The sequence below is a fragment of the Siniperca chuatsi genome, linkage group LG1 (assembly GCF_020085105.1).
Source record: "Siniperca chuatsi isolate FFG_IHB_CAS linkage group LG1, ASM2008510v1, whole genome shotgun sequence".
NCBI lineage: Eukaryota > Metazoa > Chordata > Actinopteri > Centrarchiformes > Sinipercidae > Siniperca > Siniperca chuatsi.
The window spans coordinates 7,472,711-7,488,251 of NC_058042.1; the positions used below are offsets into that span (position 1 = coordinate 7,472,711).

Sequence of the window (15,541 nt, forward strand, 5' to 3'; positions counted from 1 at the left end):
ATTCATGAACATAACACTACCAGTGAAGAGTACATTTCTGATACCAATAAGCCTTTCAGAAGGACACAGTCACTTGGATAAACCCATGTTAAACCCTTCTTCTGACTGAGGTTTAAGATTGTTCTGGCAAGGCTCAGCATTTGTATGAAAAGCTAAACACAAGTTTCGGTATAATATTTCTATGCGATGGCCATAATATTACCCTATAATATAATTGAATTACTTAGAAAACTTTCAAGGGAACAAATGCTTCCTGGACCAGCCTTTCTCTTGGAATATTTCAAACATAATTTCAAGGCAACACAGGGGAATCTTCCTATACATATTGATAAAGTAGTTAAAGGCAATAAAGAATGTACTGAGTTATTTGTTATAACGTTATTGTAGAAACAAGGAGCAGTAATGCCCTACAGCCTCAGTAAAGGTAAAGTAATCTCCAGCACAGATTGTTACGTATTTTAGCTTGAAATCTGTAACATTTTTGAATAAATAGTATTCTAAACTCTGTATGGTGGAGTGTGGTAAAAACAGAGCAGTACAGAAGCAGTGAACCATTCATGTCACATTTTTCACCCAGTTCCTTACTCAGTGTTGCAGCCAGTAGTCAGAGTGAGTACCTGGTTGTTGTGAAACAGCACCTCCTTGAGGCTGGCGGCGGCACTGCAGTAGTCACCTCTGAGCAGCTGCAACTGGGCCAGATGAAGAAGATAGGAGACACAACGACCACCGTCTGAACACAGCAGCTCCTGGGACAGAGCATACTCTGCCATCTGACAGCAGGAAAACAGTGACCGATGATAACTGTTAGCAATCACAACATGGACATTTTTTCGATTAATTCTTGTTGAAACTTTACTGCTGACAATTTCAGTTTTTAGATTTAGACATTCAAGGTAGCCATTGTTAATTTTAGTATGCCAATATAAATAAAATATAAATGTATCCTCCCTGTTGCTATATTCAAAAATCTTCTGATATTTGAGAAACAGCTACTGAACAGCAAACCAAATTCACATTATCTTTTTTTCAAAATGTGTTTTGACTTGCCACAACCAACTGACATTTTCCAGATGTTGGAGCATCAGTAATGGTCATAAATCACTTTTGCACCACAACACACTCAACATAGGGTCACAAAATGACATTACAGCAGCACTCTACATTGTAGGTTGTTTTCATTCATATTTGACAAATGTGAGTCCAGTTGGTTGATCAGCTTGGCAAACGACCGGCCACTATGTGTGCTTCTACCTGCAGGGCAAAGTTCTGCAGCAGGAACTGAACCGTTTCTGTGTAAATGGTGGAGGAGAGTTTAGCTGGAGCTGATCTGGAGCTGACACTCTGATCTGGAGCTGGAGGCTCTCCTTGCGCTTCTGAGTCCTGGTCTCCACACTCTGGGTCTAGGAGAAAATTACCGCAACATTGTCAGGTAACATTGGCTGCTCCAGGAACCTTATTTGAGATTTTGTATGTCAATAATGAAAAATGTTTTGGATGTAAATGCCTCAGCTTGTTTAATCATTTACTCTATGTAGTGTTGACGATGTAAGAAGAGTTTCAACAAATTAGAACTAGAAGTGTTTTAACACTTCAGGTACAAACCAAACCCCACTGTTCTCAATCACCACTGGCACAGATATAACGCCAGAGTCACCTCTAGCATTTCTGCGTTTCTCTCGAAGAATGGCATTTATGCCTGCAGCCTGGTTGCCCCCCATGTGACAAGAGAAAACTAACACATCATTACATTCAGATGAAGTGACAGTACACTCTTTCTCTCTGGCTGCTTTCACTCCCACTGCATCTCACCTAGCTTAATTGTGGGAGACTGACATGCAGGCATGGCCATCTCCTCTTCCTCCTGCTGGTCTTTCTCCTCATTTTTCTCCTCGTCTTTCTCACCGTCTTTCTTCTCCTCCTCCCTCTGTGTTTGCTCCTTTGCTTCTTTTTCCCTCAGCTGCCTTCTGGCCTCCAGAAAAGCCCTCTCAGCCAGTATGGATTCGTTCTGGCTTTCATGGAGCAAACCTGGACAGCAGACCCAGAACGTGAAATGAGACTATACAATTCCCAGCATGCATCTCTCCTGCTTTACTGCTCAGGGTCATTTAGGGTACGAGTTTATGAGGGCTGATATGAATGTTATTCAACCAAAGTTGCTAGATGTTAAAAGTTTTCCTGATTTCTTATATCTTTGATATTTACAATTTTTATATATTGTCATTATCACATATTTTCCTCTTCAAGCTTAAAAAAGCCTCTGAAACAGTTATAAGCTTTTAAAGACAGATTTACCCACCTTTCTGTCTTTAAATTAAGAATAAAAGAAAAAATGGATCAGACAATTCAACTAATAAAAAATACCCATAGACCATATTGTTCAAAGTGTCTCATGTAGCTGTAGCCTCACAGATATTTGATATTTGACAAAAGAGTGTGGATAATAGCAGTCTGTATGTGTTCTGTGTTGGCAGCAGGTTCACAGGTTAAACAGCAGTGTGTAGGAATACAGACTTTCATCTCACCCAGCAGCGTCCAGCCCACCACACTGGGCGGGTCTATGCTTGTGGCTCGCTCGAGGAAGGTCTGGGCCTCCTCGTAATGCTCCAACATCGCTGCCAAGACCCCACACATCATCAGGCTGGAGAAACAAAAGGATAGAGACACACAGGTCTTGACTTCCCAGTTCACATTTTTTGCCTACATCAGATAATTTTGCTGCATGTTTAAACATAACCATTGAGTCACCTTCCAGTGTAAACTTATGGTGGGCTGCCCCAATTCTACCATTTTCTTTCTTATTGGTTGTGATGCAAGTTATAGTGTCATACAGTTTCAAATGTACAATAAGTGATCAGATGGAGGTGAAGAACACCATGACAGGAAGTAGAGTTTGTGAGTGTTTATCCATTAATGCTGGGGCTATGTTACTGGTTAGGAGCAGAGCACTGTAAAACTGGAACTATGTTTGTGGTGTCCTATTACACAATGCCAATAGACACCTGACAACTAATTTATTCTCAGTGATGGACATATAATCATGATATACAGTATGTACACTCTGAATTTCAGTGTTGAGTTAATGGCTCTCCTTTTAGACATAATCAGGAATCAGGAATGTTTCTCTTCACTCTCCAATGATGTTTGAAGTTTGATATTCTGTAGATATTTCGTGTTTTTAATGTAACTGGAGCATTTCTAACCTGGGTTGGTGTGCCTGCTGGATGGACACCGCGTCATGGAAACACTCTTTAGCCTTCATGTAGTCTCCGGTCAGCATGTAGAGGCTTCCCCACTCAAACTTGTGGGAGGGCTCTCTGGGGTGCCTCACCACCAGCTGGAGGAAAACAAATACAAAATTCAGTGGCCACTTAAGTTATTTTACCAGCCAGAGTTATTATCTGCATGGAGTTTACCATTAACCACTGCTGCAACATGACTTGTGACCGCCTGACGCAAAAAACATTGATATGCTCCAAGTACTATAGACAAACAGAAGCCAGTGTGTACATTAAGATGTATTTGTGAAAACAAATCAATAAATCACAGTCATAGGCCTGCAGTCAACCCTATGTTTTTTAGTATAGTTATGATGAAAAAAAAGTAAAGTTTTACAGCAAGTTATTGTCCTCATTTATTTTAAGAGCAGAAGTATTAGGAAAGGAGAGCATGTTATTGTACCTCTTGGTAGTACTGAACAGCATGCTGATAATCCCCAGTAAGCTGAGCCTCTTTGGCAAAATGTCTGAGCTGAGAAGAACTCAACTGGATCTCATCCGGAGAGTCATCATCAACATCATCTGAATAAATCTGGTGAGGAGGAGAGGATAAAAATGAACATAAACATACAGGACATAAATATATATATTTATATATGTGTGTGTGTGTGGATTACCTTGTTGAGAGCTATGTGCATCTCGTCCACCAGGTAGACATAGAGCTTGCTGACAAACGCCTTTAGCTCCTGAGGGTCAATCAATGGCTCTGTCCGCTGCATCTTGTCACGTACAATCCTCACCACTGCATGCTACACACCAGAAACACACACACACACACACACACTTCAAAACAAACAAACGTCAAACAGTGACAGAAGAGCCACCACCCACAGGAAAAAAAACCTGCTACAGATCCACTCCAAAAAACTAGTTTCAGGGTTCCCGCAAGTTTTATCCATCCAGGTGTGTGCAGTTGTTCTGACCTTCATTTGTTCCTTGAAGGTGAAGTATCTTGCAGAGACATTGAGCGTTCCCATTAGCTGAATCTTCATTTGCTCCCGGCTGCAGTCTTCTGACGGCTTGCACCTTGCTCCAAACAATTCCTCATACTGGTCTGAAACATGGGTCACCACATTGCCTACCTGCCTGTGGAAGTCCAGCACTGCCTGCAGGAGCACACATCCATGGAGAGAATTCAGCAAGTAAGCAACTCTCCACTGGTGTGTGGTTCATTTAGTGTGTGTGTGTGTGTGTGTATCTGTGTGTCTGTGTATGTATATATAACTGTGTCTGTGTTTTACTCTTTCTGCTCTGCTAGGACCCGCTGGAAGTGGAGGTCTGGGTGGGATCAACACCTTCACCCTGCAGGAAATAGAGACACATCTCAGCACATTCTCACTCATTCATGTTACACAGTCAGCCAGACAGAAGGGACAACGACCAGACGTAATACAGCAGAGTGCAAGTGGGTGTAAATCTGTTATTATTATAGCTGGTGCCTTTAAATTGGTAAGAGTTCATTTTAATAACCAGTTGACTTCAGAAGTGAACACTTTCTGATAGCTCACAAGTTCTGATAGCTCAGGGTCACAATCTAGCAAGACAGTGTAACCAATAGAACCAGGTCAAACTCAGTGACCACAGGACACTTAAAGGATTTATATAACACATTACCTCCTGGCCAGCTCCTCTGGAGATGTTTTGGGTACCAGTGGTTTCTCCAAGGCTATCTCAATGATAATATAAGTTCTGGCCTCCACATACATCTGTCATTAACAGGAATGATGTGTTAATATGCTGAAAGCTTTCCAAAATAAATACTGCATAACAGCAAGCATGTAAACTGGATATAGGCTTATAGTATATTGCAGTATTAAGGGTGTACAGTACAGTTTAAAAATTATATCCCTGCTACTCTTGCTGCATCAGTTAAAACTGTATCTACAACCACAGTTTCCAGTAAATGATGCCTACTGTGTTTGTGACTGCACTAATACTGTACAGAGTTGTGTTGCTGTTTAGTGGAAGCTTACATTTCCCTCCGTATTGACGTGCGGCTCAGTTTCGGTCAGGCTGTCGGTGGCGCCGTCGGCTGCAGCCATCCTGCTTTGATTGCCAGAATGCTGACATAATGAAAACAGTTTATATTGGGGTTCAACCTTCACAAACAGAGCCTGGATGTAAAATTTCAAGGTTACAGCTTGGTGAAACAAAAACATTTAAAACTATTTTTTACTGCTGAAATCCTGGTGAAATAATTTGTGTGAGAGGTAAAAATAATCACCCACTGCGTTTGGCTGTGGTTGGAAAGCTTTCAAAAACTTTTAATGACTTAATGACAGTATATGCCCCAGCCCCTGGAAATTCTGTCAATTAAACTCATTAAAACTCAGTAAAATTAATCTCTTCTGACCATCAGGACCTTGCTGACCTTTTTGGCTGGCTCCTTTGAATCCTTGGCTCCCTTGTGGCTTCCATCCAAGGTTTTCCCTGCCTTAGCCTTGTAAGAACCTGCAGCTGAGCCAGCACAAGCTTTGACAAGGTTGGTTGCAGCCTTGGCCTGCTCCTTTAACACACTGACACTCCGCTTGCCCTTTAAGTACAAGTACAAACTCACTTTAATAGAAGCTTAACAGTACACACACCGTGGGACCAGTATTAGGGTTATTTAGTAGACTATTTTAAGTGAAGTCTTTATTTATGTATCACACATGACACAGCAGGGCTGTGCAGTATACATCCTATGGCGGATCTCTGCACTGGACACACAGAGATGAAGCTGATATTGATCATTTCATCAGATTCTGGTTAAGAAAGTCAACAAGCGTATTTCCAAAAAGTGTTCCTTTAAAAATCAGATGGAATTACATTTGTGTATAGGTCATTCTAAATACACACCCCAATCAAGAACTATAAATAAATGAACAAAAATGAAAGCAACATGTTATACACGTGAATTTGTGTGACCTTGTTCAGCAACTCGTCCGCGGAGAACGGCTGAATACTGTATGCACCTCGGATGCGGCTGACTCCTGGATACAGCAGCAGCCCCATGTCCACAAACGCCACACCGTGGAAGGGGATCTCTGGGTTCTCCTCATCTACCTACACACACACACACACACACACACACACATACACACTGTGACTGGATGAACTTGCTGATCTGTCATTGATCTTTGCTTCAGGTTTTCAAACCACAAAACATGGTACGTGTTATCAAAATGTTTCATTCAAACTATCCACTGGAGACTCTACTAAAGCACCACATTAGCTTTGGTTAAACTTAAAGTTCCTCTCCAGACACGTTTTAAAGTATGTAAAAATACTCTGCCATGATAAAAAAAAAAAAAAATCTGAAAAGAGGCTAGAAGCACATCTACTCTTTCTCCGTCATTGAGAAATTCTGGCTCTATGAAGGCCCGCCCACCGCTGCGTGTTAGGTTGACTGGTGCCGGTGAGAGCATGGATGTGGGTGAGAGAGCAGTGTGCATCAAGACAGCCAGAGTTAGAGGACACATCGGAGAGATTCCACCATACATGTCTGAGCCTCAGTCAGACCCAGATGAGGAGTCTATTGTGCACCAAAATCAGTGACTAGCAGGGTTATCAGAATGGTTAGTATAGTTAGCATCTTTTATTTGTTTATGTTGTTTGTTAGCTTGAGGTTTCAGGTTTCTTTGCCGGTGGCATTGCGATGAATGAATTTGTGATGTACCAAATCTAGCTTGCCCGGAGTATGTTTGAATCTCAGATTTTAGGGAAGTATAAAAACATCTCCCCGTTCAGAAGAGGAATGTGAAAACACCTTTCTAGTGACAAACTTTGCACAGATACAAGTCAGTAAAGTCAAGGTCTGACATTTTAGGGGACTTAAACATATGAAAAGTGGAGGGGTACTAAATGCAATAGTGCCTGAAATGATTGTAGATGTTGATTGTTCAGAGTTAACACTTCAGGGTCAATACAGACAGAGAGGAGACTTGAAAATTTTCAGAACCTATCATTTGATAACAAAGCCTTCTCACCATCTTGGTTTCTGCTGCCTTTGACGGCGAAGCCGACCTCATAATCTCCACTGGCCACAGTCTGTTCTCAGTGATCCTCTGCCGCAGCCTGAAATTACAGTCAACATTGATACACATATTTTCATATCTTTTTTTGTATCTTTCTTTCTGTATTTCCACATCCAATGCAGCAGTTCATTTACATGGGTTCTGATTTGTGTGTTCTTCTATATGTTTAATTTAATTGTTTTGCTATAATTAATATTTCCCAAGCCATTATTTGTTGCTGTAGTGACCAGTTTTCTTCATAGGGATTAAAATTTTATTCTAAGCATTAAACTTGTTAACTTTAGAGTTGCACATATCACAGAATCCCAGGTTCATTGCATGGCCCTGAGGTAAAATCAGTAAAAAGATCAAATGACTTTTCCATGACTTCCCAATTTCCTTTCCATTTGGCCTGAACTGCATTGAACAAGGGAACCAAGTTTTCAAGTACACTCTGCTATAATCCTGAAATGTGGTTATTTTGTAGAAATTCATAAAAGTCCAGACAGCCCCAAGAAAATGATGACTGACTCTCCCTATATACAATAATCTCTTAAAAGTCAGGTAGCATGATGGTCAGATAGGAGGAGGAAGAGTGAGTTGTGTGTGTAGGTGACCTGGTAGTTCCTCCTGCATCCAGGAAGCAGCACATCTCTGTGTCCCAGCTCACCCTATTCTTCATGGTCTCTGCCTCATTGCGAAACTCCCGGTCCTGTAGGAACATTTAGACCATCAGCCCTGTAACTGACTGTGTAACTGAGCCTGCTTCCATGCTGAGTACATTTTTTGACATGTTCCAATCTTCTACAGCATTAGATATGCTACTAAGGGCAATTTGCTTTGTCTGGTCATGTCTATCAAATGAAAAACATTTATATGACTTCCCTCACTTTCACACAATTCCATATATTGACAGTAATGTGCCATACTGCAAAATCTATTTTCTAACCCTAACCCTAACCAAGGCATTCCAGCTAACACAATTGGCAGCAGGAGCAGGCCACATTTGCAGTTACCTCTAAGCCAGTCAGCTCGCCGTCCTCCTGTTCAATGGGCTCTGCCTGGAAAAAGGCATCAGGCAGGAAGTGGTTCCCCGGGACCAGTAGGGCCTGATGGGGCCTCTTCCTCTGTCTGCCCGTTTCCTCCCTTTGCCCCCCCGCCTTCAGCTGCCCTTCACAGAACACCAGAACCTGTTCTTTCTGGGAGTCAGGGAAATAGTACAGCCAAAGTGTTAAAATCCTTCACCCTCGAAAGATTCAGATTTGAAGTTGTTCTGAATTCGGCAGCATGAGTTTTCTGTTTCATTTTGAATTAACACTGCTAGTACCATTGCGCAGCATGACAATCTCAGATCATGAAGGGTTAAAATTCCCCTACAGAGGGCTACACTTGCTTAAAACGGTACAAAATAAATGTTATATGATTGGCATTGGTTCTGTTGAGTGAAATAGCATAAAGAAGCTGAAATGAAAAGCATTTTGTAACAATCACCTCTGCAGTAAGCGGGACCTCCAGGGCAGCAGTGTATGTGCAGGAAGCAGGGCCAGACTGCAGCATCCATGCCTCAGGGATGGAGTAGGCTGTCTCCACGGTTACCTTCAGCAGGTTGGAGGCTGAGAGTTCAGCCTCAGACAGCACTGGATCCGACACACTGACACACACATCCAGGGTCGACTGCTAAAGGGGGTCAGATCATGAGGCACATTGACGTTTTATTTATAAACTGTTTAATTATATTGTCTGCAAATGCCATTATTAAGTTAAGGGCTGTAAAATGTGTCAGATGTTATATATACAGATATATATATATATATATATAAAACGGTACAAAATAAATGTTATATGATATATATATATATCATATATTATTGTTAATTAATAAGATTAGACAACTCACTAATTACATTTTTTTGCAATCAATCATGTTCATCCACATATTCTTGTCATGCAGTACTCTTCTTGCTTTGGACTCAAATCCTCCTCTATGTTGCAACTGTACTGGAGCACACACTGGAGAAGTTTATTTTCTCTGTAAATACAATAAAATTTCTCTGTTGCTGTTTTTATTTTCATTGACTATAATTGATCATGACTCTTTCACTACAGACACATGTCAGATATCACTATGTTCAGCTAGTCTTCTTTCATTCACTACAGTATGCTTTGCTTTTGTTGCTGAGTTTGGAATGACCTCTGGTCTTGCACACGTACTGTGGGACTAGTATTTGTGCTTGAAATTTTATCGATAGATTAGTATTTCTAATGATAGAGCGAAATGTATCAGTCTTTGGTTTTATCACTAAAAATCTGAGGTATAAATTTAAGATTCACTGCCATACTCTGAATTGGCATCAGTTAATCAGTACCACCTGCATCAGGAATGCCACACCTACAGTGACAGAATGATACCTCAAAGTCAACATGCTACAGTAATGAGACATTGTGAATGCCTGTGTGAAGCACTGCTCTGGCTCTTATTGGTCACTTGTGCTGCTTTATCACCCTCAACCTAGCGGCCAATAAGTATAAAAATTTTGCAACCAGTTTTCAAAACCCCACAAAACAACCAAATGAAACAATGTCTTTGTGTAATAGAGATTTAGCACAGACAGTGAAGTGTAAAGTGAGTTCTAAGGCTGTGATGGTATTGATTTTCTCTCACCACACTCAATTCACCATAGAATATTGAAACTGAGTGACAGCAGGGAAAAACACTGGTAGTTTTTAAGTATTTCTTTCAGAAGGTGCACTGCTTATATGCCAAATTTCCATATGGTTGAGATACCTACACTGCAGTGTGATTAGTAATGTCACGAGAGCTTTTCCATATGACAGTAAAAGGTGTCACTTGGTGACATGTTGGAGGTTTGATATTCACCCAAACTATAACCGTTCCAGCCCTAGTGAGTTCAGATGGGATTACCTTCGTCTTCCACTTTACATTAACCTGGCTGGCCACCCACTTCTGTCTGGTCCTAACTGTTGTCTCCACATTCCGGCTGCTCTGTGATTGTAAAACATTCACTGATAGAGGAATCTGGAAGAAAAAAACTACCATCTATTTAAAGAGATAGTTCAGGTTTTTTGAAGTGGGGTTGTATGAGGTACTAATCGATAATCAATGTATTATCTACAGTAGATGGAGGTCTGGAGAAGCAGACAGCTGCTCTGCCACAGACGCTCAGCTCTGTATCATTGTGAATGGGGATCAACAGTAATAAGTATTTCAACCGCCAAAAGAAATACGACCTACAAAAATCAATATCAGTCTTAAGTGTACGCTATAGAAGTACAATTCTCACTGCTTTACCGTGCTGTCAGACAGCCCTTTCCTTTGGCACTACATTTTCTCATCCGCGGGACTTCTGTATTCCTACGCATACGCGCTGGTTTGCAGCGCACAGTATTACGCCGCTCACAAGTCAGCTGTGCTGCTGGTAAGGAAGTGCTGTTGCTGGATGAGACTAACACAAGTAATCTGCGTTGATAAGGAAAACGTAGCCTGAAACTTTAGATGTCTAGTAATCAGTCATTATGCAATAAAATGTAGTGAGAACTAAAAACTTACTTTGAAGACAAACTGTCATTAGGGCCTTCTGGTCTCTTTTTCCAATTCATCTTTGGAAAATTGAAGAAGGTCCGCAAGACACCGGCAGTCAATAAGGCAGGTAACTCTGGATGGTTGGTGATGCAGACTGTGTGTGAGGCGCTGGCATCCTTGGTTTCAGAAAGATCCTCCAGTTGTGTTGTAACCAAGTCCCACTCATGGCAGCAGTAGCTCTCCGGGTCCGTGGGCTCACAGTTTATACAGCTGCACCACTGGGTAGCGTGGGCTCTCTCTCGGCCTCCAGCTCGGCCTCCAGCTCGGCCTCCAGCTCGGCCTCCAGCTCGGCCTCTAGTTTCCACAGAAGTTTCCCCTCTGTCTCTCTTTCTTTCAGCCCATTCAATCTCATTTTACTTTTATAGCGTACACATAGACTTTTTTAGGTCAACCTTTTTTTGGCGGTTAAAATGCGTATTACTGTTTATCCCCATTCACAACAATACAGAGCTGAGCATCTGTGGCGGAGCAGCTGTCTGCTTCTCCAAACTGGCTGCTCACCGACCCCCATCTACTGTAGGTAATACACTGACTATTGATAAGAACCTCATACAACCCCACTTCAAAAAACCCAAATTATCCCTTTAAGGTCTAATCCACTAGCTCTCTGAATAAACTGGGGTTGTAAATCAGGCCCCTGCCCTGTACATGACAAGCCCAATACTGCAGGGTCTGACACTGTACTTTTATTGTACTTAGTGGTTCAAATTCCTTAACAAATGTGCAATTAATCAAATGACCGGAAAATGATTGACACAAAGTAATCCAGTTTTGAATGCAGGTATAGTTAAAAAGCCTTTCAGCCAGAATACATAACTAAAATGAAATAGACAAAATTCAAAGGCAGAACTCAGCAAACAAATTGGTAGGAAAACTAGGAACAATGTTTATTATATTTAAATTCAGAACAGATAACTAAAATTCATTTGACAAGTGGAATCCATTTTACTTCCTACGAGCGGTATGAAAGCCGTCAGAAATCTAGTACCAGCACGCCTCATTAGTGAGTAATTCCAGCACGTACAATGATCTTTTGTCAACACGTAAAGTAAGACATGTCATGTGTACCTTTCTCCTATACACTGTAAATTGCACTTATGCACTTGCGTAAACTACAAAAATAAAGAGGATGTGACCGCTCTGTTATTTAAAGTTGCTCTGACCCTGCCCCTAACAATAACTGAGTGATATTATTGTATAGTCATTAACCAACCGACCTTGTCCTGGGAGGACTCTTTGGCTGGGGAGCTGATCACTGGATTCAGCAGGACTGTGGACGAAAAGCTGCACTGACCTGAAGACAAGAGAAAATCATTCCAACAGTGAAAGTCCTGCCCTATAAGGAAAGCTCTTTGAAGTCAGTTTCTGCTGTTTGTGTCAGTTTATGTTCCACATAAAGCAAAATTTGGGGAGATACACCAGTTTTGTTTTATTACAAGATAAAAACATATAATTTCTAACAGGTATACCTTGTAGCAGCGGCAGCAGGTCAACCACAGCTTGGCCCAGCACCGCTGTCTTCGCCTCAACTTTCTTCTCCTCAGGCAGGAACTCGATCACCGTCACTGACCACAACAAAACCATTCACATTAAAGTGCTGTGAAAACTCAGGGCTGTACAGACTTCCTCTGTTTTAGTTCACCAGTGAGCATATTACCACCACTGTTATTACAATGATTAGTGATAATTGTTTCAGTTTAAGCTGCAGTAGACTTGTCACAATACTCCAGCTTTGGCAGTGATTCATGGGGACTGGACGCGCTGTGTACAGGCAGGATATCTGCACAGAATAAGTCTTGGATGGTTGACAAACCTACCAATTATGCAATCATCAATATTGCCATCAACTGACAGCAAAAATGCAGATAAAGTGAAATCTGGTGATTTTATTGTTTGAAGGCTATTTCTTGCAGTTAAGCCAGTTCTTCTGAAATGTAACAGCAACAATAAATGAAAATAGTTAGCCAGTGTAACTATAACTTACAATAAGGCCACATTTTGGGATTTTCTTTTAGCTGGCTTGTTTTGTCAGTTGTATATAAGTGAGCTGTGTTACATCTAAATGGTAATGGTACTTGTATAATGCCTTTCTGGTCTTCCAACCACTCAAAGCGCTCCACACTACATATTACATTCACCCCGTTCATACACTGATGGCAGGTGCCAACTGCTTATCAGTCCAAATAAACTAACTCATTCACTCATACACGCTCACACACACCGAAGGCACAGCCCTCAGGAGCAATTTGGGGTTCAGTAACTTGCCACGTCAACATGTGGCTGGGGGAAGCCGCAATTGTTGGTATAAATTTTAAATAACTAAACTCCATGTACTAGTTTGGTGGTGAAACTAAGCTTAGTGAAAATAATATAAGTAGTCCATATTTTAACTTACACACTGGCTGGAACAGGTTGCAGGCCAGGAATATGAAACTTTTTTTACATTAAAATACAAATATATCAGCCTTATAAATTCAAGTGTTAAAGCCTAAATCTTCCTATCTGCTATGCATCCCTGCCGTCCGTGATGGAAGTATTCTTCCATCATTTTAGGATGTGTGCCATTTCCTGTTGGTGTATCATGTGAACATGACCAGCTAAGCTAAGTGTGGCTATCAAAGAGACACTGGCAGCCAATTTGCGGGGAGTCAAAGCAGCAACAAAAATTTACAAAAGTTGAAAGACGAGACAGAGTGAAACTAAAAGTTTAGAAACCTCAGTGTCAGACGCTGGTTAGCTCAACTGTCAGTTACGTCAGGAGACAGAACAACATTTTCAAACTTACGTATGATCGGTTTATGGGCGATGTTACTGAGAGCCTCAGCGTCATTGGGGCAGTGGAAGCTGCAGGTAAAGTTGTAGTCAACACGCTGCTCCACAGGGTGGACCTGCTTCTTGTCTGACTCTCCCAGATCTAGTCCATCCACTTCAACCTGCAGAAAACTCTGGAAGCTGTCGGACTTTTTTCCTTGCTGAAAAGACAAGAAACAGAATATGTAACATGGGATGGCTCTTTGATCAGTTGTCTGGTTTGATGTCTCTGAAAAGTGAAATTGGCAGTGTGAAGTGAAACCTCATAACTGGATGCAAATACTGTCTGCAGCTCAATTAGAAAAAATAGGTTTGAAAATATATAAGAAAAGGTAAACTGGACATCAGTTCACTTTGAGTTTTCTCATTTGGTAAAGACACAGATTAAGGATCAGAGGTGATGGTAATGAACGTTAGATGACAATTTACCCTAATATTATACTACTTGCATTTTTGAGAGTGGTGCTTTACATAACTTGTTACATAGTAAAATCTTGAATGTTTCACTTTTACATTTAATGGAGTGTTTTTCAACTTTCCTAAAATAATTTCTGAGTACTTTCCCCCCCGCTGGTGAATGTAATAATACAATTAATATTCATACTACCACTTGCACAAACAGAGGGAAGTAAAACAACAACTGAGTGAAACATTTGCAAATTAGTTTCTTAACTTTCTTAGCTCATACAACTCTGAGCAAGTCTTTGTGAAATAAAATAAGGAATAATTGTATGAATTAACAATTGTATTTTTGTGTTCTATCATTTACATGACCCTCCCCTCCTGGGATTATAGAGACACATTAATCAAAAACAAACCAAAAATACAAGCAGCCTACTTATCTCACATATACACAAACATAAAAAACATAATACAAACATGACAAATCAAAGCCTGACATACATTTATTCACCAATGAATGTCAGTTATCCCATTGTAAGTCTTATTCACTTCATGAATAAATAATATCTATAATAGATCCATATTTAGCTAACTAAAAGGTAAAATGCACATTCATAAACACCCCTGTAAGCACACTTCTGTTGCTTTAGCCGTTGGTTACATGGTCATTTAAGCTAAGTCAGTTAGCTAGTTAGCATGTGTAAAGTTCATCAAGTTTGTTACACGAACTGACGTTGAACGATCTTACCAGGTTATTTCCACGAATGACAGTTATTTGTATAGTCACGTTTGTTCCTGCAGTGTTTGCAGGTGTCTCCATTTTGTAGACAACTGATAGACTAACGTTAGCTACCGTTTTGAGCCTCGGTTGCAGTTTCGTTGGAGTCCCGTTTCCATGGCAACGATGCTACACGCGGTGGTGGGTTCAAGTAGAATCTGGAATATCGGAAGTTGCACCAACAGACCAGCATAACTCTAAAACAATATACAAAAGGCTTATCAGGCAACCATAAAAATAAATAAATGATAAAACAAACAATAAAAGAACATCAGACTCCCAGTAATAAAACATAATAACAACAAACAAAATAGCAATATACAGTATCTCTGCTTTTACTGTTGTTAAACTTATATTACAATGCCATGGTCTTACTGCATCAGGACCCTATGAAAGATTCTGCCTTTTTTTTAAAAGGTTTTTTAATTTAACATTTAAACATTTTCAACAGTGAAAGTAATTTGCTTGTCACTACAGCAGGAAAGTCTTCCTACAATTTTGGCTTTTAATGTTGGATCAAAGTAAGAAATAGAAAAGAAATGCATATGCGATCATGATTACGTTATTTGATCCCAGACAACTGAGCCAAGATAGCCTAATAATACAGTTTGACACAACTTCAGACTACACCAAATACATAAAAAAGGTCTGTCCTAAGGCATTTATTAGTTTCTGACTC

At 40.6% G+C, this 15,541-nt stretch overlaps 1 protein-coding gene across 8 annotated transcripts in view; it reads right to left on the minus strand.

Annotated features, from left to right (window-relative positions):
- Positions 1-14,973, minus strand: part of cfap70 (cilia and flagella associated protein 70) — an 18,826-nt gene extending 3,853 nt beyond the window's left edge. Inside the window, exons 1-22 of one of the 8 annotated variants that reach the window (XM_044183311.1) lie at positions 14,833-14,973; positions 13,657-13,843; positions 12,341-12,436; positions 12,089-12,165; positions 10,194-10,274; positions 8,762-8,944; positions 8,287-8,469; positions 7,888-7,982; positions 7,244-7,331; positions 6,183-6,320; positions 5,647-5,808; positions 5,249-5,338; positions 4,890-4,981; positions 4,517-4,577; positions 4,199-4,381; positions 3,893-4,024; positions 3,679-3,807; positions 3,201-3,334; positions 2,523-2,638; positions 1,810-2,025; positions 1,252-1,400; positions 618-770 (exon numbers count right to left, since the gene is read on the minus strand). In XM_044183311.1, the coding sequence (XP_044039246.1) occupies positions 618-770; positions 1,252-1,400; positions 1,810-2,025; positions 2,523-2,638; positions 3,201-3,334; positions 3,679-3,807; positions 3,893-4,024; positions 4,199-4,381; positions 4,517-4,577; positions 4,890-4,981; positions 5,249-5,338; positions 5,647-5,808; positions 6,183-6,320; positions 7,244-7,331; positions 7,888-7,982; positions 8,287-8,469; positions 8,762-8,944; positions 10,194-10,274; positions 12,089-12,165; positions 12,341-12,436; positions 13,657-13,843; positions 14,833-14,904 (2,817 nt within the window). In that variant the 5' untranslated portion in view covers positions 14,905-14,973. Of the gene's footprint in view, positions 1-617; positions 771-1,251; positions 1,401-1,809; positions 2,026-2,522; positions 2,639-3,200; positions 3,335-3,678; positions 3,808-3,892; positions 4,025-4,198; positions 4,382-4,516; positions 4,578-4,889; positions 4,982-5,248; positions 5,339-5,646; positions 5,809-6,182; positions 6,321-7,243; positions 7,332-7,887; positions 7,983-8,286; positions 8,470-8,761; positions 8,948-10,193; positions 10,329-10,838; positions 11,055-12,088; positions 12,166-12,340; positions 12,437-13,656; positions 13,844-14,832 lie in introns of those variants that run through there. The other 7 variants (XM_044183231.1, XM_044183157.1, XM_044183080.1 and 4 more) reach the window with 7 other exon arrangements.
- Between the last annotated feature and the right edge of the window lie 568 nt (positions 14,974-15,541).